The sequence below is a fragment of the Dioscorea cayenensis genome, chromosome 1, assembly GCF_009730915.1.
Source record: "Dioscorea cayenensis subsp. rotundata cultivar TDr96_F1 chromosome 1, TDr96_F1_v2_PseudoChromosome.rev07_lg8_w22 25.fasta, whole genome shotgun sequence".
Lineage (NCBI taxonomy): Eukaryota > Viridiplantae > Streptophyta > Magnoliopsida > Dioscoreales > Dioscoreaceae > Dioscorea > Dioscorea cayenensis.
In genome coordinates, this window is record NC_052471.1 from 18594006 (window position 1) to 18617859 (window position 23854).

The 23854-nt window shown below is 33.9% G+C and overlaps 2 protein-coding genes across 2 annotated transcripts in view; one reads left to right on the top strand and one right to left on the bottom strand.

Annotated features, from left to right (window-relative positions):
• The window catches only part of LOC120256783 (vacuolar protein sorting-associated protein 52 A-like), a 67651-nt gene extending 64098 nt beyond the window's left edge, over positions 1 to 3553 (top strand). Inside the window, exons 2-11 of the mRNA XM_039264478.1 lie at positions 69 to 297; positions 877 to 992; positions 1073 to 1131; positions 1670 to 1770; positions 1938 to 1988; positions 2212 to 2397; positions 2502 to 2636; positions 2723 to 2824; positions 2934 to 2991; positions 3074 to 3553. Coding sequence (XP_039120412.1) covers positions 69 to 297; positions 877 to 992; positions 1073 to 1131; positions 1670 to 1770; positions 1938 to 1988; positions 2212 to 2397; positions 2502 to 2636; positions 2723 to 2824; positions 2934 to 2991; positions 3074 to 3375 — 1339 coding nt within the window. The 3' untranslated portion in view covers positions 3376 to 3553. The remainder of the gene's footprint in view (positions 1 to 68; positions 298 to 876; positions 993 to 1072; positions 1132 to 1669; positions 1771 to 1937; positions 1989 to 2211; positions 2398 to 2501; positions 2637 to 2722; positions 2825 to 2933; positions 2992 to 3073) is intronic.
• Positions 3554 to 4390: 837 nt separating this feature from the next.
• Positions 4391 to 5587, bottom strand: LOC120256866. Its single transcript, XM_039264565.1, has one exon. The coding sequence runs from the start codon at positions 5585 to 5587 to the stop codon at positions 4391 to 4393; it is 1197 nt and encodes a 398-aa protein (XP_039120499.1).
• Positions 5588 to 23854: the final 18267 nt, after the last annotated feature.

The following is a 23854-nucleotide window of genomic DNA, read 5'->3' on the forward strand; positions in this document are numbered from 1 at the left end:
AATTGGATATTTCTACAGCTTAACTATAAAAAGAGATTGTTTTTGCTTTGTCCTATCATTTATTGTAGCACATCTTTTTTATCACTTCCACCTTTTCTTCTTTTTTTACACCAGATCATAAGTGCTCATGTTCATGCATACATACAAGCAATGGAAAAATTACAGCTGGATTTAGCGACATCAAGTGATTTGATTGGAGTTGAGACCAAGAGCACAGGACTCTTCTTAAGAGGAAAAGAACCTTCGAAGAATCATTCATCTGTTTTTGCTCTGGGGGATAGGATTAATATTCTAAAGGTCTTTTTCTAAGTAGCCTCTCTAATGAAGATCCATTTTCCATATTTTGGTACATTTTCATATTTTGATTTGGAGTTATGAATATGAGTAAATATGAGTAATGCACATACATGGCAATAAGTATGTCTGTTTCTTGCATGCTAAAATTTTTATTTTTTGCTTATAAGAGCAAAGGTACCTAGTCTTCCCACAAAGCAATTGAATGAACATTTCTCTAAACGATCTTTGTGTCCTCATTTATGGAAAAATGCGTGTATTAAAGGCATGATTTGAGTTCAAAATTTTTAAGGATGAGTTTGACACAACTATGTCCTGGTTTTTATTCAAGGGGATGAAGGGAATTAGTTAATGAATCCATGGGCCTTATTTAATGATTGATTTCATGATGCTTTCTTCCATAATCTTCTCATGCTGGTGATGCATTGTTACTTTCCCTCTTCAGTAGTTACTGTGCATGGTTGATCACTATGTTTGTATTGATGTTCATATTCTCATAACGGCAAGTATAGTTGACATTAGGCAATTTTATGTCATTTGACCATGTATGGAATTTAAAAATTTCCTTTTTGCTGTTGTCAGGAAATTGATCAGCCATCATTGATCCCACACATAGCTGAAGCTAATTCTCAAAGATATCCATATGAAGTTTTGTTTAGGAGTCTGCACAAGCTTCTGATGGATACCGCTACTTCTGAGTAATGATGCATTTTGTATGTGAATTCTATTGAAGAGGCCTTTGAGTGCTTGCCTAACATTATTCTTTGCTGCACTCCAGATACCTTTTTTGTGATGTTTTCTTTGGAGAAGAATCTATATTCTATGAAATTTTTGCAGGTATCTAGAACTCATTTATTTCTGCAATGTTTTCCACCTGTAGAAGGGCTTTACATGTTAAAATTTTTATAGCTGGCCTCTTACAAGTCCTTCACAAAGTTTGTTGGAACCTTATTGGTGCACACATGATTTGCTTCATATGTAGGATTGATTTAGTATACCACTGTACTTATCGATTTTTCCATTAGGTTCCATGCAACCAAATTGATTGCTTATTGTTTTATAATTTATGGGGTTTTCCAGAAACATAAATGTATTCACTTGTGGGATGCTTTTGACTGTTACTGTGTTACCTATAGACAACAGTGACAGTCAGGGCTGTTCACAAGCAGAACATCAGGTGGATATTTGAAATAATCTTCATCAGAAACACTAGAGAAATGCTACTCCGAAGCACAATCAGTGGTTGGAAAGAGCATATTTTCAATATTTGTTTCTATAACTTGCTGCTCAGACTAAAGTTAACTGTGCATATAAAAGCAGATTGCGAATTGAGGAACAAGAAAGTAGTCTTGATGGTTTTTTATTTTCTTTTCAGGACCATTTGCTGTTCTTGATGAACATTTCAATGTGGCTCTTTCAAATTGTTATGATGCCATTGGTTTGATGCTTATGATATGCATAGTTCATCAGCACCAGGTTAGTATGTTTCTTTGTGTTGGGCAATTCTTTGTCAAGAATATTTCTGATATATGTTGTGCAAGTCTATAAGCTTTAAGTTAATGAAGCAAAGGGCCACAGCTCCATTTTTGCTAAATATGATCTGCACAAAATGGATATGATAAAATTTAAGTTCTTGTGCACAGCTGGTCATGTTCAGGCAGCAAATTCGATGCTTGGATTCATACCTCGACAAGGTGTGTTACATTTGACTTATGAAATGACTTGAGTAGCTCTTAGTGGAAACTCATCACCATTTTACTTTCGTTACTTATTCATTAACTTAATGTAGAAAAAAAAATTATTTGGCTTTATGATTATCCATCATGCTCGATGAGCTTTGATGCCTCACGCAGTTTTCATGACATAATTTGCGTTTGCAGCAACTTCCTTGAACTGAATTTAATTAAAAATCAGCAGGTCAATATTTCTTTGTGGACTCGGTTCCAGTTGGTATTTGATATGCATGTCAACAGTCTACGAAATGCCAACATAAGGTCATTATGGGAAGATGATGTCCATCTTCACTATGTAATCAAGAGCTCAGTTGAATTCACATCATCTCTTGGTCACCTCAACGTTGAATATGGAGATGGATACAATCTGGTAGTGACTAACTACATATTGAGTTTGCTACCTATCTCTGAAATTTGTTCAGTTTTTTTACACAATATAATATGATTTTCTCTCTATGATTTCTATCATTGTAGCTTGATCAGAACATTAAAACATTACGAATGGCAATTGATGACCTGCTTGTTAGGCTTGCCAAAAAATTCACAAAGCCGAAGTTGCAGAAAGCGTTTCTTATACAAAACTATGAGATGATAATTGCTATACTGAGGGTTAGAACTCACCATCTTTTCCCATTCTGTACTTCTTTACTTTTTGTCATTTGCTTTCTTAAAGTTTGTTGGAAACTTTGTTATAGGAAGGTCGTACTAGAGGTGGATTAAGAAAAGCACACTTTGAGGAAGTGAGAACAGAGAAATACTTTGATGAACTGCGAAAAAGCAGCACAGTCGCATTTATTGTAAGTGTTTGCAACATTTAGTGCAAAATGCTTTCCATACATGAATTTTATGCTTGATTAACGCATGCATTAGTGAACAAAGTTTGACCATATTGATAAATATATGCAGCAAGAAATTCTGCTTGAGCATTTCAATGATCTAATCAAATTTGTGGAGTCACGTGGCTGTAAGTGTAGCTATTTCAACTTTTTATACAACCATGTCATTATAGATAATACAACTACCTGATCAGCATATTATTTTATCAGCCGAAGAATCAAGTTTCAGTGCCGAGAATCCTTCAGTCACTGATCTTGAACCGCTGGTGCACGATGTCTCTTCCAGATGGAAAGCTGCTATAAAGTTGATAGAGAAGGATATCACCGCATCTTTCAGCAACTTTGAGAGTGGAACAAGGATCGTCACATTGACTTTGACAGAGCTGCTGCGATATTACACAATGTTCAGAGAAAGGGTGAACAAAATGGAAGGCGGTACTGCTTTGACCAGCCAGTTGGTTTCAACATTCACCTTTTTATGTGAAATCAGAAAATATTTCATAACTTTCTAGGTATTATTTAGACACAAAAATGGATTCCCCCCCTCTAATCAGAATATTTTGCCAATTAGTTTAGTTGGGTAGTTGCTTCTAATGTTCACTCTAGTAAAACAAATGGTGACAGAACTAGTTCATGTATGATGTATCTGTGAAACAAATGAGAAATACAGAGTGATTCATTTTCGTTGGAGCTGGTAACAGGTTGTGAAAAAGAAGGATTCTGTTTGATAGTTGTGCATCCTTTTCAAATTTTATCCAATTTTGCAATGTTGCCATTTGTTGTGATCATAGAAGGGTTAAAAATGTAGTGTCAAGGTCTGTTTTTGTATCGGAGTAGGAATTTGCCAATCCAAAACTAACAACCCTGTTCAAAATAAACCAATTTACTGTAAAGGCCAAAATCTATGTAAAGTACACAATGTACAATGGCAAAGTGAACAGCCCTGTTCAATCGGATGTTGGCTTGGCTAGTCAAAATAAACCAATGTACTGTAATAGCTAAAATCTATGTAAAGTACACAATGTACAATTGGAAAGGTAAACCATCTGAAGCAAGTGTAATAACCAACAAACTTCAACTTAAAAGAAACAAGGCAAGGCAAAAAACAATTCAAATCGAACTGCAACCTAGAAATGGTTAACCCAAACTGAGGCTTAATGAAAATGGGCTGAAACTAATGTTGTGGTTAAATTCAGTTTTATTAGGTTGTTTTATTTGTCCGGTTGTTCAAACACCTTTTGGGGGAAAAATTGTCCGACTTTAGACAGGAACAAGCAATGTAAACCAAAGAGGAATTTGAAGAGTGACCATTTTGATCATTTCCCTTGGAGAGGTTGGTGTTCCATCTAGAGCCTTAACGTTATGTCATGTATCAAAACTTTTGTTTGGAAATTGGCCCATGGTAAACTAGTCACTGGAGCTACCTTTACAATCTCAATATAGGCCCTCTTTTTGGGTAAAAGAGCATAAAGCTACAAGGAAAACCAGAAAACCAGAAAAACAGAACAGAAAAACAGTACAAAAAATTCAGAAGAAGAGGTTGTGACTGGCACAAAGCTCATCAAGCCAATAATGTCGGTCAAGGCCTCTGAAAAAGAGAGATAAGGAAGGATTGAGAAGCCCAAAGGCGGCCAATTCATCAGCAATAGAGTTCTTTTCCCTTGGAATCGTGGAGATGGAGATGTCAGGGAAGTCCTTCATTAGTTGCTTCAGTTTATTGAGCAAGTTGCTTGCTCGCCAGGATATGCAGGGGTGAAAGTTTCTGCTTAGTTGCTCGACCCTTGGGCAATCACAGCAAATGATGGTAGGTTGCCAGTTGAAATCCTTACAATGTTGAAGAGCCAGGCAAATAGCATCAATCTCAGCATCTAAGGGTGTGGAGTGGCTTGTGCCAGAAGCACCTGCAAGTAAAACCAGGCCCGGATTAGCAACAATGATGAAACCAAGGCCAGCACACTTAGAGGCCGAGGTCCAAGAGGCATCAGCATAGATAAATATGGATTTAGGAGAAAGAGAAGGCCCAGAAAACTCCCTGATATTGTTGTCCCTGAAGAAATTGTTACAGTGGTTGATAGCCCTGACGGGAATAGAAACCAAATTAAGATTGGCGTTTTGAAAGATATGATTGTATCTCTCTTTCCATATGATCCAAGCCATTGTGGCAATCAAAGCTTTAACCTGATCACAATCCTTTCTATTCCTGTCATAATACTCCAACCAACGGCCAGAACATAAGAAATTTAAATCCAAAGGGTCTTTGTTCATCCTGATGAGAATTGGGGTCCAGCAGTGCTGAACTTTTGAACACAACCAAATGAGATGGGAAGCAGAGTCATCATATAATTCACAGAAAGGATAGCTAACATAAGGTCCAATGTTTAGATTGTAAAGATAGACACCCGTCGTTAGTTTATCATGAGCAAGTTTCCAAATAAAAGTTTTAATACGGGGGACAACAGATAATTTCCAAATAAGATCCCACCCCTTCCAATTATCAGTATCCGCACAAGATGAATTGATATGGTTGTAAACAGTGGAAGAGATAGTAGCATTATGCGAATGATAGGCCCAGACCCACTGATTAACATTAGTCTCAGTAAAACTGACATTCGAAATAAAATCAAGATCCATAGAGTTACCAAAAGCAATTCTCAGAAAATTAGCATTGAAAACATTATTATCCAAGAAATCATTGATGTTTAAGTTTTCAAAATTCAGGTCCATGTTTAGATATGTAGGCTTATGCGATATAGGAAGATCCATAAACCAAGGTTCAGTCCACCAATCCAAGCCATTACTATTGATGGAGATGATTTTAAAATTGGCTTGAAGGAAATCAGAAGTGTTACAGAGGAGCGGGCAGGAGAATGATGCTTCCAAGGATGCCACCCATGATATTTGTCTTTAACCTCCCCACCATTAAAGCCCTATCAAGGTTATACAAGAGCTGAGTAATAAGAAGTTGGGAGAGGCATATCTGCTCCTCTTGCTCGTTTTGAACCCCAAAATGGCCCCCCCGGGGTCGGGAAACCTCCTTTCCGTCCAGGAGCTAAGCCTGCTTGCTAGCTGCTCTTTCTGTTCTTTAGCTGATGAAACAGCAGGCCATCTAATTTGGAATTACGTCAGGGTTTCTCACACTTTGGAAAGACTTAGGGTGTGTTTAGATGACATCAATGATTACCTTTGGTAGGGTAATTATTGATTACACATTCTCTTTCCCTTGTTTGGATGTTCTTTTGTGCATGTAATCATTAAGCGATGGGGAATTCATTATCTTCCCCAAAGGCATAAGTCATTCCCCCACATTGGGGGATTACCCATTAATGAGATTTGAAATTACGTTTTTGCCCATTTCAAAATAAAAATATTATTTGTATATCCCAACTTAAAACTTAACCATCTTTAATTAACTTAAATAATTAACTTAATTAACATAATTAATTAAGTTAATACAATTAATAATTAATAAAATAATTAATTAAACTTAATTAATTAAGTTGATAAAATAATTGATTAACTTAATAATAAAATAATTTGATTAACTTAATTAATGAAAATTATTAGTTAAGTTAATAAAATAATTAATTGTGTTAACTTAATTAATTAATTAATTAACTTAATTAATTCAGTTAATAAAATAATTGATTAACTTAATTAATAAAATAATTAATTAACTTAATTAACATAATTAATTATGTTAATAAAATAATTAATTGTATTAACTTAATTAATTAAATAATTAATTAACTTAATTAACTTAATTCAGTTAATAATATAATTGATTAACTTAATTAATAAATTAATTAATTAACATAATTAATTAAGTTAATAATCTTAATTGTCATTAAACATATATACACTTTTACAGGTGTACCCCTAAAAAATTTTGAAATTGCATATTTGCCCCTTAATAAAAGTTAATTGCATACATACCCTTGAATAATATACATAATTGCGTATATACCCTTGGAGTTCAAATTAGTTGAAAAACCATCCATTAACAAACAACAAATATATAAAATTACCATTATACTGTTGCATATATACCCTTAAAAAGTTTTTTTAAGTTGTACAAGGGTTATTTTGGACCTTTTGTATATCTTAATCCAAGTTATAACCATAGTTAATCAAGTTTGATTACCAGAATCTAACAGTAGAGGCATATCCGCAATTACTTATATTTTTCAGGGGTATATATACAATTATGATTTTTCTGAGGGTAAATATACAATTATAGAACTTTTGAGGGGTTTATTAAGAAGGGTATAAAGGTAATTGTCTAATATATCCTCCACTTACTTTTTACATTCCCAATATATATATATATATATGTATATAAATTAATTACAAGATTAAGTGCATGTTTACATGCGTTAGTTCTTTATGTGGTTGAGGTTCAGACATGCATGTTGATTAGTTGAGTAGGGAGAGCTCTTTTGGAATGTTGTATTTAATTTTATTTTTAATTAGTTTATTTTTTAATGACATTTTTTAATAAATAGGTTTATAATGGGCAATGACAATCTATCCGAATTAATTCACATTGACATTCCTGTGTTGGTAAACATGGCCGTCATTTACGTCATGTTATCTAACCGACAAAGACGACAGATGCTACCTCGAGAACCTTCCTTCATTAGAGATATTCATCGAAACGCACGCATGGCCCGAATATTAGATGGAGGCATGCATAATTGTGTTGAATATATACGAATGTCTAAGGATACTTTCCTCAGACTTTGCACTATATTAAGGGAGCGTGGTCACTTGAGGGATACCATCCACGTCGCGGTAGAGGAACAAGTGGCACTTTTTTTACACATAGTCGGGCACCATGCAAAAAACAGGGCAATTAAAATTGATTTTATTAGATCAGGTGCGACGGTGAGCAAATATTTTAATGATGTCCTCCAAGCTATTTGTAGCATCCGACATTTATTTGTGAAACAACCGGGGACATCAATACACCCTGATATAGAATCCAACCCCAATTTTTATCCTTTTTTCAAGGTGTGATGTATTTCTTTCCCATTAAATTCAAATTAGTAATTATTGTATCCAGCCATCCTAATTAACTTTTAGCTCTCAGGATTGCATTGGATTTGTTGATGGCACTCATATAGACGCAAGGGTAAGTGCAGATCTCATGAGTAAATTTCGGGGTCGCAAGGGCATCACACAAAACGTTCTTGCCGCATGTGATTTGGATTTAAAATTTACCTACGTCCTTGCCGGTTGGGAAGGTTCGGCAAATGACTACTTAGTTTTGAAAGATGCATTATCACGACCACCACCATATGGATTGCATATACCTCCAGGTGCAATAATACAACACATGTATATTTTTCATATATTCTTTCATAAAATGAACTCAATATCTTTACTATTTAATGCTAGGAAAATACTACCTTGTTGATGCCGGGTACACAACAACACATGGTTTCATATCTCCTTACCGAAAAGTAAGGTACCATTTACGAGAACAAGCAGGCCGTAGACCCCAAAATGCGAAGGAATTATTCAATCTTCGGCATTCTCAACTTAGAACAAGAATAGAAAGAGCATTTGGGATTTTAAAGAATTGATTTAGGATTTTAGACTCAAGGTCATTCTATCCTTTCAAAACACAAGTGGACATTGTCCTTGGTTGTTGTGTGCTACATAATTTTGTAAGGGATGTTGATCCGGATGACATTGTGACACAAGAACACATACGAGATGAAGATGAAATACTCATAAATGAGAGACCTAATATTTTAGGTGAACGATGTCAATGACAAGCTCAATGGATGGAACTCCGTGAGAAAATTAAAGATGACATGTGGCATGACTATGTATCAAGTGGTCGTGTCTTCGGGGCACCGTTATGAAAACTCTTATTTGGATGTATCTTTAATATTTGTTTTGTTTCATGTTATAGTAAATTTTTGGTGGTGTTGAGACTTTTATGTTTGTATTAAATGGTTTTCTTATTCATTACTTGATGGATGGATTTTTTCCTCAATTTGGTAATAATGTATATTTTCATTATTGTTGTAGAATGAACAATACTGAAGGTGCACAGGGTGAGAAGCGAAAAGGAACGCTAAACAAAAGATGGACAAAAGAAATGGATAATGTCTTAATACCATTACTTGCAGACATGGCAAGAAGTGGCTTAAAAGTTGACAAATCCTTCAAACGCAAGCATTTGTAGAAGAAGCTAATGTTGTGAATAGTAGGTTCCCTGCCGCTTGTATGGATGCCGATAATGTGGAGAATCACATGCGAACTTTAAAACAAAAATATCAAGACATTAAAAAGCTTATGAACCTCAGTGGTGTTGGATGGAATGATACAGAGAAGAAGTTGGTGCTAGAAGATGAGACCTATTGTACATATGTGGAGGTATGCTTGTTTTGTTTATTTATTACGTTTGACATGATTATTAACACTATTATTAACTTCATTATCATTTTTGTTATACAGGGACAACCAAAAGCTAAGGAGTATTTAAACAAGCCTATACCCTTTTTTGATGAGCTACGTTTTGTTGCTGGAGATGATCATGCTACTGGTGATTATGCACGGACCATCTTTGACCAATTTGGTGGTACACCAGCTGAGGATGAGAGTGCACCTCCACTTAATACACCATTAGACGGCGAACCTATGGAAACAGAAAATCAAAGACACGAAGCAGTAAGGTCCTCTACGAATAAGACCACTGCTAGGGCTACTCGTAGAACAAGGACTACTGGTGAAAATGGTTTAGGAGAAAACATTGGTGAAAAGATAGGTGAGTTGGTGGCATCAATAGATAGGAAATAGAAAAAGGACATGGAAAGAAAAACTTGCCTATGTGTTGTGGGATATGGAAGGTTATAGTGACGATGACATGGAAATGGTCTACAATAAGTTAATCGACAACAAAAAAGAGGCCGAGAACTTCTACTTGAGGAAGCCATTTCTCCGAAAAAAATGGATAGATAATTTTATTGCTTCCATGAGACATTCTAGCCCTTGAGGAGATCATCATACTAGATATGTATTTTTGGTTTCTTGTCATACAACCAAAATTGTTTTATTTAAAACCTAAATACTTAATGAGTTCTTTATTGCCTTTGTCATGAATGCATAGGTTGTTCTTTGGACTGGTGGATGTCATAAGTTGTTCTTTGAAGTGATGGATGGCAAATAGTTTTGTTGAAGCAAGTGAATCTTGAATGTGACAATTACTATTTTGGTTTAATTTGTAAGAATGTTGTATGGATCTTATGTTTGACATGTATTGTTATGTTTTTTTTGTATGGATTTGGATTATGTACTTGTGAGCTCAAAATATTTCATGTGTTGCATGGTATGGATTTGGATTATGTACTTATGAGCTCAAAATATTTCATGTGTTGTTGGGTGCATGTTTTTTTTGTATGGATTTGGATTATATTTAGTTTTTTGTTTGGGGGTCAAATTTCATGAGTTGTTTCATGATTGTTTTCTCCTTTATTATTATTTTTATGTTTGAGATTTTAATTACTTGGTTAAGCATTATAAATTATTGTTTGTTATATGGTATATGTGGGTAGAAATGCATCCTTTGTGACAACAAAAGAAGTTGATGAAGTCTTGCAAGGAGAAGTGGATTGTGATCATTGTCTACTCTTGAAGGATATGGCCATGTTTGGGGAAACAATGATTATTTAAAAATAAATAAATTCATATTAAAGTAAATAAAATTAAAATATTTACACAAGAAAGAGAATTATTAAAATTTAATAAATAATATTTAACATCAAAATATATGAACATATATAATTATTTAAACTTGTGGGTTTAAAAATTAAAATAAAATATAAAACATAAAAATTAATTTAAATTTAAAAATATTTAATTTTGTAAAAATATAAAGTTTTGGTGATTTTAATTATAAATTTATTATAATTTTTTTATTTTCATACACTTCCCTCACTTTCGTTGAAATGAACATGTTATGGAAGTCATTGGGGAAGTGACATCACTTACACCGAAATAAACGCAGGAAGTGAGAAACTTGGCAATTTATGGAAGTGATACTTTCTGCAAAATGAACATAGGAAGTGGTGGAAGTCATATCACTTCCACCACTTCAGGGAAGTGACATTTCCCCCACTTCCCCCACTTCCTTCCAGTTCCCCTAAAATGAACGCCCCCTAATTTGGACTTCTTCCAAGCTTAGATGTTGCAACTCTTGTTATAACCGAGTTTGCTACGCGGCCCACCTGCTGACCTTGACTCAGTCACAACTTTCATTGCAACATGACTTGTAGATGCCGGTAGTCCTCCTAACTATCTCCATGTCTAAGTCAATGTGTCAAATCCTCTCGATGTAGACCTACCAGCAAGTAGATTGCTTCCTCATGTCCTTATTAGCACTACTCTCTCTCAAGGGTCACACCCACATGGTGCGTCTCCATCTCACCAAAGATGGTCTTCAAAATCTTTTTTCCAAACATGATCTTTCTTTTATCCAAGTTTGTTCTTCACAATCTTCAAACTTGATCTTCATTCATCTAACTTTGGTTCATCATTTTTCATGTTAATAAACTTGATTTTCTTTCATCCAAGTTTGGATCTTCAATATCTTCCATGCATCATCTTCATTCATCTAAGCTTGGGCTTCAGTTATCTGTAAATATATTTGTGCCTTCAAATAGATTTGTCCTTAAATATGGTGTGTCTTCAATTAGCTCCACCCATATTTAAATTCCCTCCAAATCTGAACAAATATTTAATTATATCTAAATATGATCTTGATGAGATCTTGCCTCGAAGTGGTTGCTTGATTGATTCACTTGCCAAATATAGACTCTCAAAAGATAGGATTCAAGGTTTCTTGCCTCCATTTACCTTTGCCACATGATCATATGCCTTGTCACCTTGTCATGTCATCTTGTTTGCCACATCGTCTTTTGTCTCATCATTGCTTTTACCAGAGTAAATATTATTGCAGGTCACCAAAAAAATAGAGAAGAAGTGTTCATGGATGAAAGGAAAACAATAATGATGAATAATGAAGTGCATGGTTTCATAAGGTTGATAATGAAAAAATAATAAAATAATAAATAAAAAAGGGGAGAAAGGTTGTCGTACAGTGCATTCAAGATGATTGTAAAAAGAGTGATGTACTGGCATTCCATGTGCATGAAGAAAATATATATATATATATATATAACAAACAAGAGAGAAGGCATGGCATTCAAGATGATTGAAGGAAAAGTAATATGTACGCATGATACTCAAGATGCAATAAAAAATAATAATAAATCTAAGGTTTGTGGTGTTGCAAAATACATGTATCCAAATCTTTAGAGGAAGTTGATTCCCTACAAAAACATTGAATAAAGTTTATAGGAAGAATGAACATAAACAATAGAGTCAAATTCTTAACTTGAGGTGATCGGGATGAGGACTAAAGACTCTATTGGTTTGAGAATACTGGTACCTTCCTCTCTTCACTAGATTACGTGAGGAAACTACGAGGGGGCACTTTGTTTATATATATATATATATATATATATATATATCAAAGAGTTTTAATTTGAATAAAATTGGAAGCATTATCCCCACTCGGATAAGAAGATTAAATTTGAATTTAAATAAAGTTGATGGATAATGATTCATGGTTAGATATAAACAAAATTTTGGGCTTATCCATGCATAAAAAAAAGTTTGATTCTGAGTTTAAATAAAATTTTATGGTGATAAAAAAATAATAAATAAATAAATATAATTTTTAGAAACTCAAATTTAATCCCAATTCGGATTTATATATATATATATATAATAAAATTTAAAATTTGAGTTTAAATAAAAAATTTTGTCTTATTCGGATAATGATGTCAAAAGGAAGTTTAAAATATATATGATGGATAAGAATGTAAAAAAAGAAGAAGAAGAAGAAGAAGAAGAGAGAAGAATTAATGATCAATTTCAAATAGAAAAAAAGGGCTCCGGATATTGGAGAAAAGGGAATCAGGGAAGTTGTTTTTTTAAAAAAAAAAATCTAAACAATCTATTCCATGTGCATAGTGGGCCCGGGTCTCTTGCCTTTTGGTTAGAGAGGATGGATGGATGAGAGAAAAAGGGTGATGAAGGACATCTCTTCCATGGTGGGATAGGCAGTAAAAAAAATGGGAAAAAAATGAAGGGGGATAGTGATGCATGAAGAAGGCTATCTTCCATGGTGGGACAGGGATGATAAAAATGAGAAGTGCTCTCCTTCATGGTGGGACAGAGGAGATAAAAAAAAAGAGAAAAAAATTCATGGATGTTCTCTCCATGGTGAGATCGGAGGTTAAAGGAGAGGAAAAAAAATATCATCATAGCCATCCATGGAAGAAGGCATCTTTTCTCCATGGTGGGACCGGGAAAAAAATTTCATGCATAAAGAAGAAGGCATCTCTTTGAATGGATCCCAATGAAGCTCCTGCCAAGGTTGCCATCGTCATTTCCAAGCTTGGCGGCTACTCTACCTTCATCGGCAAAGGAGGAGAGGAACCATGCATGTTGGCATGGAGGCTCTTATATGCATCGCTCTCTTTTTCTTTTCGAAATGCTACCACGAAATGAGCTGGAGAAAGCCAAAGACAAGATGGAAGACATCAACATGGTGATGATGATATATGGCTTATGCCTCCGTCACCACCCTGTCAGAACCCAAGAAGCCTCGTCACTGGTTCTCTTCTCCGATCCCATATCTCAATCTTCATCCCAAGGCAGTGAGGAGATCTATGGCAAGAAACAACATTCGATCATAAAAAAATATTCTTCGGGATTTAATGTCTTGCTATTCGTTGAAACCCTTATCATGGTTCGTCAATGAAGTTCTTCATCAAATTGATCTGTTGGTATTTTGATGTTTCCCCAAACAAAAAAGGGAAGAAAAAGATTGATTGCTCCACTACGACAATCAAAAAGATGCTCATAACTCTAGCACAAATCTCGAGACAGACCTTAAGAGATTAGTCAAGTGCCTACAGCTTCAAAGAGGTAGATATTCTTATGAAATTCCATGCAAAAAAATATATATTTTTTTCTAATTGCATCCATGCAAAATGTTTGGAAATAAAATCTTCATTTATTCCCATGTTAATATTTGTCATGGTGGAACTCACCCCTTAGATTGTTTTATGAACCATGCCCTCTTTGATCAAATGAGAAATGAATTGTATATCATGGTAGTATGCCTTTGTGTATTACATGCCAACATGCTTTCTCAATCGAAACCTCCATCTCATGTCTTGGCCTTTAAATTTGGCTAATGTTTCAATATAATCCGAGACAGAATGTTATTGTTCGATATTTGGATTCTTTGTTTAAAAAAAAAGGGGGGGGGGAAATAGAGAGAAGGGGCTCTGTTACAAAATTTAGCAAAAATTTTGTAGAAAAATTGGGTTTCATTGCAAAATCTATGGAGAAGTAAAAAAAACAAAGTATTTTAGGACACATATGCAAAATTGTGAAAATGTGCAAAAATATGAAAGCTCGAGGGTTTAACTGCAAAGCCATGAAAAAATATGTAAAATATGAAAGTTTGGGGTTCATTTGCAAAATTTCATAAAATGTGAAAAAATGAAAAATTAGAGGGTCTAAATGCAAAAAAGAAAGAAAGAAAAAAGAAAAGAAGAAAAAAAGGGTTTTTTTAAAGCAAAGATGAGGGGTATTTTGGTAATTTTATAAGACTCCCTAAAGCTTACCATGATTTCCAATGTATGGCGACTGCTCTCCTTGAGAGGGTCTCTCCATTACCTCTTGATAGTCACAGAAGCGAATGGACTGTTGAAGACTTTTAAAGACCCACTTAAGCTTACCGTGACGTCTAATGTATGTCGACTGCTCTCCTTCAGAGGGTGTCTTCATTGCCTCTTAACAGTTACGGAAGCGGATGGGCTATTGAATATCCTTTTAAAACTCTCTTTGAGCTCATGAACCCTATTTGAGGCCATTGACTCTCTTAGGAGTGATGAAAAATTTCCAAAACCCTTAAAACTCTTTTTGAGCTGATGGATCCTGTTTGAGGCCATTGACTCTCTTAGAAGTGATGAAAAATTCCAAAACCCTTAAAACTCTTTTTGAGCTGATGGACCCTATTTGAGCCCATTGACTCTCTTACGAGCGATGAAAAATTTCAAAACCCTTAAAACTCTTTTTGAGCTGATGGACCCTGTTTGAGGCCATTGACTCTCTTAGGAGTGATGAAAAAAATTCCAAAACCCTTAAAACTCTCTTTGACCTCATGGACCATGTTTGAGGCCATTGACTCTTTTAGGAGTGATGAGGAGATTTTAAATTCTTTTAAACTCTCTTTGAGCTCATGGACCATGTTTGAGGTCATTGACTCTTTTAAGAGTGATGAAGAAAAGCGAAGCACAAAAAAAAGAGAGAAAAAAAGGAAAAGAATCAAATCAGAATTAAGGCGTTAAAAAAATGACAAATCAACAAATGAGCTCAACAACCTCAGAGTTAAAGTGTTGAAGAGTTCACAAGTTGCAAAAAAACCTCACAAGCATGAAAGCCGAAGCTTATAAAAAAAAATCAAATTCAAGATGCAAACTGAAAAGTCCAAGTTCCAAGTTTCAAACAAGTCAACAAATGAGCTCAACAACCTCAAAATTAAAGTGTTGAAGAGTTCACAAGTTATAAAAAGCTTCACAAGCATGACAGCCGAAGCTTATGAAAGGTCAAACCAAGTTTGTGATTCATCAACATAGGGAATCCACAGCTTAAATCCAAATCAAATCTAAGATACAAAATCAAAGATCCAAGTTTCAAATGAATCAACCAATGAGCTCAACAACCTCAAAGCTAAAGTGTTGAAAAGTTCACAAGTTGCAAAAAAGCTTCACAAGCATAAAAGCCGAAGCTCATGAAAAGCCAAACCAAATTTGTGATTCATCAATGCAGAGAATCTACAACTTGAAATTCAAATCAAATCCAAGATTCAAGTTTAAATGCCCAAAATTCAAGTTTCAAAGTTCAAGATACAAATTTCAAACAAATCAACAAATGAGCTCAATAACGTCAAAATTAAAATGTTGAAGAGTTCACAAGTTGCAAAAGGCTTTACAAGCATGATAGCCGAAGCTTATGGAAGGTCAAACCAAGTTTGTGATTCATCAACATAGAGAATCCACAGCTTGAAATCCAAATTAAATCTAAGATGCAAAATCAAAGATCCAAGTTTCAAACAAATCAACAAATGAGCTCAACAACCTCAAGGATAAACCGTTGGAGAGTTCACAAGTTGCAAAAAGTTTCACAAGCCTGAAGGCCGAAGCTTATGAAGAATCAAATCAAGTTCCAAATCAATTCTAAGATGGAAATTCAAATATCCAAGATACAACTTCACCAGTTTCTAAGTCATGTTCAAGATGCATATTTTGACCGTTGACGAAGACCAAAAGTCAACAAAAGTCAAAACGCGATTTTCGGTGAAATAGTCGGAAGGAGATAAAAGGCTACAATTATTGTTGTGTCAAGATGATTAAATTCCAAACTTCTTGTACTTTCAATAAACTCTATGAATTCATGAATAAAATTTATTTGTCAGAATCTATTTCTTTCTTCACACTTATTTTCTTAATCGGAGGTTCCTGCGACAATGTCCAAGGTAATTAACATTAGGGGTTTGCCCCTAACGGAAGTCATGAACCCACAATCCCTTGAAGTCTACAAAAATATTAAAATTTGATTTGTGATCCATGCTTTTTAACCGGTCATACCCTAATCAAAGGCCGAGTGGAAAGAAAGGAGCCCACAAAGTCTGGCACGCCTGGTGGGGATACTGACTTCTCCTCCCATCTTTGAACTTATTTGTGAATAAGATGTTGATAAAAAAAATATATCAATACTTCATGTCTCATTGCTACCTTATTGAAATGGGGGCATGAAGTAAATTTTTTTTATGACTCTATCTATAATGGATCATTGAAAAAAGATCAAATCAAAATCAAAGTCAAAGTCAAATTTTTGTGATGCTAGACTTTATCAACGTTATGCTAAGTCTGACAATCACCGCCGAGCTCATATACAGACTTGTAAAAACCATGATTGATGAGATTCAGTTCTAGTCAATAATTGGATCAAAAGGGGCAAGTCACCAATTCTCATTGAAACTGAAGATTGAGATAAAAAGTTTGATTGTTGCTGAAGTCAAGGACCTTTGTCTTTGGTTGACTTGTTGCATAAAGCGGGCAAGTCCATAAGAAGTTGCAGGGGGCACATGGTTGCATATCCGTAGCTCTTGCCAAAAGTTTCAGACAACAAAAAAACAAAAAGATGAAGAGTGTGTGGCCCTTGGGTCAAAATAATCACTTGGGTCAAAATGTTATCTCATTTGGTTCGCAAAAAAAAATAATAATAATAAATCAAAAATAAAAAAATCATCAAAAAAAATCAATAATAAAAAAAAATCAATAAAAAAAACAAACAAACAAACAAAACAAAAAAAAGAAGGGGAATTTTGCATGATGAAACAATGCTCTCGAGGCAAATATCACCCACCATGCATGCATAGTGGATCCCATCTTTTCATGTATAGAGGATTCTTCTATGAGTTTTCCATGATTAAAGTTTGGCATGCTCTTCTATTTTTTTCTCTAACTTGGGTGTGTAAGTATGCCTTCGTATATCGTCAAGCTTTCCTATCTCTCTGGTTGGTGAATCATCGAGTTAGAAACAAAATTTTTTTAGAGCGGATGGAGTTAAAGAAAAACCCTAGAAATTGTGATACCTACTTGTAGCTCCCGATGGACTGACAAAGCAGGGTGCAACAATATATATATATATATATATATATATATATATATATATATATATATATATATATATATATATATATATATATATATACATGAAGGCTGGTGATGGGCCACCCATTTCGCACACACATGCTATATCATGGGGAAGTAGTTACAATGATATGAGTCCAAGTGTTGAAAGCTAGAAATTTCTTTGATGACGTTGCTCCAATCAAGGTATTCATCGGGCGACCAAATGATCTTTGATTGTCCTGAAATTTCTTTCAAATCGTAAAGATACGTTTAGTCTTCAATCTGAACGGTTGAAATTTGATTTTAAATCTACATAATTTATGGAAGAGAGTAGGACTATGGGTCATGATCCAGGGTGTTGTTTCTCTATGCTCAATGTTAATTAATGTGTTAATCGGACCATGCCGTAAATTTGGATCGGACTGAAATTTTTAGTGAAGACTCCAGACCCGACAAGGGTTAATATGAACGGTTATGATTGAGCCTCAAGTCCACCAATTATCAAAGTAAAATCGCAAATCATACATGAAATTCATTGATGATTGTCATCACACTATATACAAATTCTAGCTCAAGATCAGACAATCTAAAGAGCCTCAATCCTTCTGAAATTTTTTCTACACAATCAAGGTGTTCTGATCTTCAATATTTTATAGTCGTTTTTAAGGTCCTTATGTTTAATATGAATGGTGGAGATTGGATTTTGAGCTCATTCGATCATCATAAAATTTTGAGTTCAAAGACCTTGTCTGTTTAGTTCCATGTTCACCCATGGTGCTATCAAGTTGATAAACGGATCATAAAAACATTCCAGATTTGGCTGAAAATGTTTATAAATACAAGGCCCCTCATTCAGAAAAAAAGATAGCGAAGATCATATGCGAAGCTTGAGATTCCATAAAGAAAGTCTAACATATTTATTACTAAGAAGAAGACTACAACGATATGGAATTTCATTCCATTTATTGGATTAAGCTAACAACGATGTAAAATAGCTAATATCTAAAAAAAAAAAACAAATCAATCAAGAAAGAAAGATAAATTAAACTAAAGTTGTGATTTCAATTTCTCAAAGTTGGAGAGAAGTTCTTCAAGTGATGATGATAAGTGTGAATCGTCACCCCCTCCGAGTGCTTCAAGTTTCTCTAAGACAATAGCCAAGGATTTGTCTACTTGTTCTATTGGAGCAATGGACTTTAATAAGTCCAAACTTGAGTTGATGAGGTATATGTCTTCTTCTTCTTGAGCTTTCAACTTCTCTCTTTGGGCTTCCAACTCTTGTAGCTTCTTTTGCGTTTGTGCTAGCTTGATTTTGGCCTCGTCAATACTTTGGGTCATCACCATAATCCTTGATTTTCTTTCTTTAGGCCATGTTTGGATGCATAGTGAATTTTTCTGTAGGAATTTTATTCCATAGGATTCAGAAATGATTTCTTTGGAATTTACTACAGGAAAAATTCCTACGGAATCAGTGTTTGGATGTGCGCAGGAATTTTTCCATATGAATTTTTAATTTTGAAAATGAAACTAGCCATTAGAGTTTTTTAAAAAAAAATAGCCGTTAGAGTTTTTCAAAAACTAGCCGTTAACAATTTCTCTCTATTTATAGCCAACACTCTTATGCTATTTGTATACTTATCTCTCTCCAGCTTAAATTTTTACCTCTCAAAGTCTTTTGTTTCAATATGGATCTAGATCAATGGAGAAAGATTAATGAAGATGATGAGGAATTCATGTTCACCATTTTACCAAGTATATTTTCTGTAAGTTCATAAACTAGGCCTTGTCATACATCATTATTAACAGGTGATGCATATGTTAAAGAAATTCTTCAAGGTCATGAGGCACGTTGTAAACGTGTATTTCATATGGAGCCTCGTATATTTCAAGCACTTGCTAATTGTTTAACAGAAAGATCTCTTCTTCGAAGCTCGAAAAGGGTTACAATCGAGGAACAACTAGCAATGTTTATGTACTCTCTTGCGCACAACGCTAGTAATCGTGACGTGCAAGAACGTTTTCAACATTCAGCTGAAACGGTTAGCCGTTATTTAAAAAAGTGCTTGAAGCTATTACTACTCTTGCGACTACATATATAGAATTGCCACCAACAACTACATCGGCAGTTATCCAGAATAGTAGACATTTTTTTCCATATTTCAAGGTTAGAAATCTTTATACTGTCTTTTTATTTATTATTTTAGGTTTTTTTATATACTCTCTTAACAATATTATGGGTTTTTTATTTTAGGATTATATTGGTTCTATTGATGGAACACATGCTCTAATCACTATTTCTTTGGCCTTGCAAGATCCTTATAGAAATAGAAAACAAACATTATTCCAGAATGTCATGGCCGCATGCGATTTTAACCTATGTTTTGTATATGTTCGGACTGGTTGGGAAGGTTACGCTCGATGCTAGAGTACTTCAAAGATTCACTCGACCAAGGCTTCCATGTCCCTCCCAATAAATATTACCTAGTGGATCGCGAGGATATGCAAATACTCCAAAGTTTATTGCTCCATACCGCGAGTAGTGCGTTATCACTTACAAAAGAACAGGGGACAGGGCGGGATGTAGACTAAGTAATTACAAAGAATTATTTAATTTGCGACATGCTTCATTGAGAAATCATGTTGAACGCATTATTGGTGTCTTGAAAATGAGATTTCCTATACTTAAAGTTGCAACCTTTCATCCAATAGATTCCTAAACTGATATAGTAGTTGCCACATGTGTCTTGCATAATTTCATACGTATACACAATGGCACGGATGAAATCGAAGAAATCAGTAATGGAGCTGACGAAGTTGCCGTCCTAAATGGAGATGATACATATCAAAATGATGTCAACATACTGAACTCTGATTGTATTGCAGGTGCTCGCAAAAGAGATGCAATAGCAATGCAAATGTGGAATGATTACTGTAGCTACCGTACCATAGAAATGTAATTTAATTGATGTGTAAGTTTAACAATGTTGCCTTGTTTTCTTATTAAAATGTTGCCATGTGTTAAGATTATCAATGCTAAGTAAGAATATCAATGGGACTACAATGTTTATTTGTAAAACTCTTATTTTGTTGTAGCTTTACCAAATTCATAAATAGATAGATCTCATAAACATAATGTCTTAATACAAAAGAGTCAAGTCACTATGACAATATTAAACATCCTCAAACATAAATTGCATGTAAGTAAATATAAAAAACATATAACATAATATTGTTTTAATTAATCATTTGTCGAAGCCACAACACTCTCCGATCTTATTTGGTGATACTTAAGAAGATTTCACGATTATCCTTATCTTTAAACAATGTTGTAACTTTAACAAACTCATCATCTGAAAATAGATCACTCACCACATTAAAGGCCACCATGCATTCTCCTATGGTGTACTTCTCCTCAACTTGGTTCATTTGCATAGCATCAATATATCTATCAGTCTCAGCTCGACGCATATCTATATATTGTTCTAAGAATGCCTCTTGAACATTTTTTCGCTTTTGGTCCTTTTTTCCTTCTTTGCGTATTATCTCCTACCCCTTGTCGTCTTACACTACATGAACTTTGTGGTTGTGAAATATATGGTTGAGTGCATGGAGGTTCTTCCTGTGTAAAATCACGATCCTATATCTCTATTTCAGGTGTAGACAATGATTGGATAGGATCATTTGGTGCCAGAATGCTTGGAGATGGAGTGTCCATTGACATGTTTGCATAATAATCTACATCACGAGAGCGTCTTCCTTCTGCATATCTCCCTGTGAAATAAATGTACAAATGAGGAGAAAATTTATTACAAATATTTAAAGCAAACATTACTAAGTAACACTTTTTTACCCTCATAAATCTGTTGCAATGATGTGAAATATGGAAAAAAAATTTTTGATGCCATCTTCTTGCTTCTTTATTTCTCCGCATATTTTTGATGAAAATGTTACTATTACATAAAATTTGTAAAATTATGTGATAAAATATATATACCTCAGTAGTGGATGCCCCAAACTTCTCAGTGGCTTCTATCATATTTTTCATAATTCCATCCAAAAGCTACTTAATTGATGAAACCCCTTCGAAGCTTGTAAATATATATATTGCTCTAATGCTTTTAACTTGCACTGTGAGTGCATTTTTAAATTTGGGAATTTTTGTTAACATGTCACGTAATATTCTATTCCATGCCTCTTTAGTCCAACCATTTTGTGAGCGATATCTTCTGGAACATTATAATCGCTGAACGAGTTCACTAGATGCACCCTATGATTTTTCATTCCATTTTGGCCCCTTGTGTCGGTCTTCTCTTGATTTGCCATCTATAATACAAAGTTAATGGTATTAGTCAATGTCATTTCTATATTGTTACACAAGAAGCATTCTACAGTCCCTTCAAAATTGGAGAACACATTAAAGAAGTAACAACATATATATCAAGAAACCCTACTACATATTTATATATCATATTTTGTTTGCATTATAAATTCCTTGTTTTCTAGTGCTCTATATTTTCTCTGTTGGTGAGTTCTCAATCTTCTAAAAAATCAACCTAGATTTATTGATACAATGAATAATATCAGCAGTTAATTAACTAGCTTGTAGAAGTTTTTGGCATAAACATACTACTTCCAATTACTATATTATTTTATCTAGTCAAGAAGCAACCAGCTTAAGTACCATAAATTGTATCAAAGAGGCTGATACAACTAAACTACAAAATATGGTCTTCCTTTTCAAGACCAAAGGTAATTTTTTGGAGTCCAAAAACTGAGCAATATTAGATATATATTAACTTTCCCCATGCTATTAAAAGTTTAAAACTCCTAAAATCTAAAAATAATAAAAAAATAGTATAAAAAAATCATTTTACACTTTCATTGAAATTATTTACTCACGCCCCCTTTACACACTCTCTTTAAATAAACTTCACTAAATAAAATAAATAAAATTAAAAAAATCATAATTAATATTTATAGAATTCTTATAAGTTACAACTAATTTGAAAAAAAAAATATCCTTAGAGAAAAATAATTTGAATCAGGGAGAGCATTTTAAAAGATTTGCATATTTTTTTATCAATTGATCAATATTCCTTATATAGCTACAGAGAAAAAAGTTCATAGAGTAAACATACCTACAAAATAAACTCCATCAAGAGAGTTGAAGCACTAGAAATCAAAATTGAGCCGAATTGAAGATAGAATTTAGAATTTAATTTCAAAGACATTGTTTCCTTTAGGAGATCCTGGTCCACAAATATTATGACAATGAAACTTTATGCAAACAAACACTACTTAGTCTCCATAGTTCACTTGAAGTAACAATCTTTGTTTAGCTAGAATGTCTCAACTATATTCCAAACATCAAATTTCTCACAGATGGAGCTCAAAACAGACATCAACATCATGTCACATACTTCACATGAACAGAAACAATCTCATGTAAGTTTGTTTTTATGAAATATGCAGAAGCAATGGTTTGTAATATAACCAATATTTCGATATTCTCTAAACTCAAAGAAGGAAAACTCAATACAGCAAATAATCAGAGCATTGTGATTGCCAACTAAAGCAATTTCAAAAAAGTGACACGACACATTTGAGGAAGAGTTTGAACCTCCTGTTAAGACTTAAAGCCAAGAATATGCAATATATGATGCAGATAAAGAAAAACACATGCAGAAGAGGTCTCTGATAGAAGTATCTCCATATATATTATCAACATGAAAAGTCAGTAAAAGTAATCTAAATAACAACATACTAGAATGACAAACAAAACATGTAAAATGGAAAGAAATGATCGCTTAAAAATTCAAATGAAAATGCATTCCAAAGCATTTTTTCATAATATCATTGAGGTGCTTATCCTGAGGATTGAGAACCAAATACAGTATTCTAATTCATCATAGTGATCCAAAGTGATGGGGATTAGGATATAGCATTAAACAAGCCTTTGTTTTCTGAAATTGTTGTCAATATGCTATAAAAACCAGATTATAAAATAAATATGAGACTCTAAAAAATTTATAACATTTTATAATAATTATAATAGTAATATGATCTGTTAATTAATCAAGGGATTCAAATATATAGCAGGTTAGATGGCATGAGAGCAAGACAACTATCAAAGTAGAAACCAAACTTCATAGACTAATGTCAATCTTAAGCATCAATAAACCAATTATCAAAATCCCTCTGT

Excerpts from the sequence above, each read along its gene's own strand:
- LOC120256866 (XM_039264565.1), bottom strand. The coding sequence starts at position 5,587 with ATGGACCTGAATTTTGAAAACTTAAACATCAATGATTTCTTGGATAAT.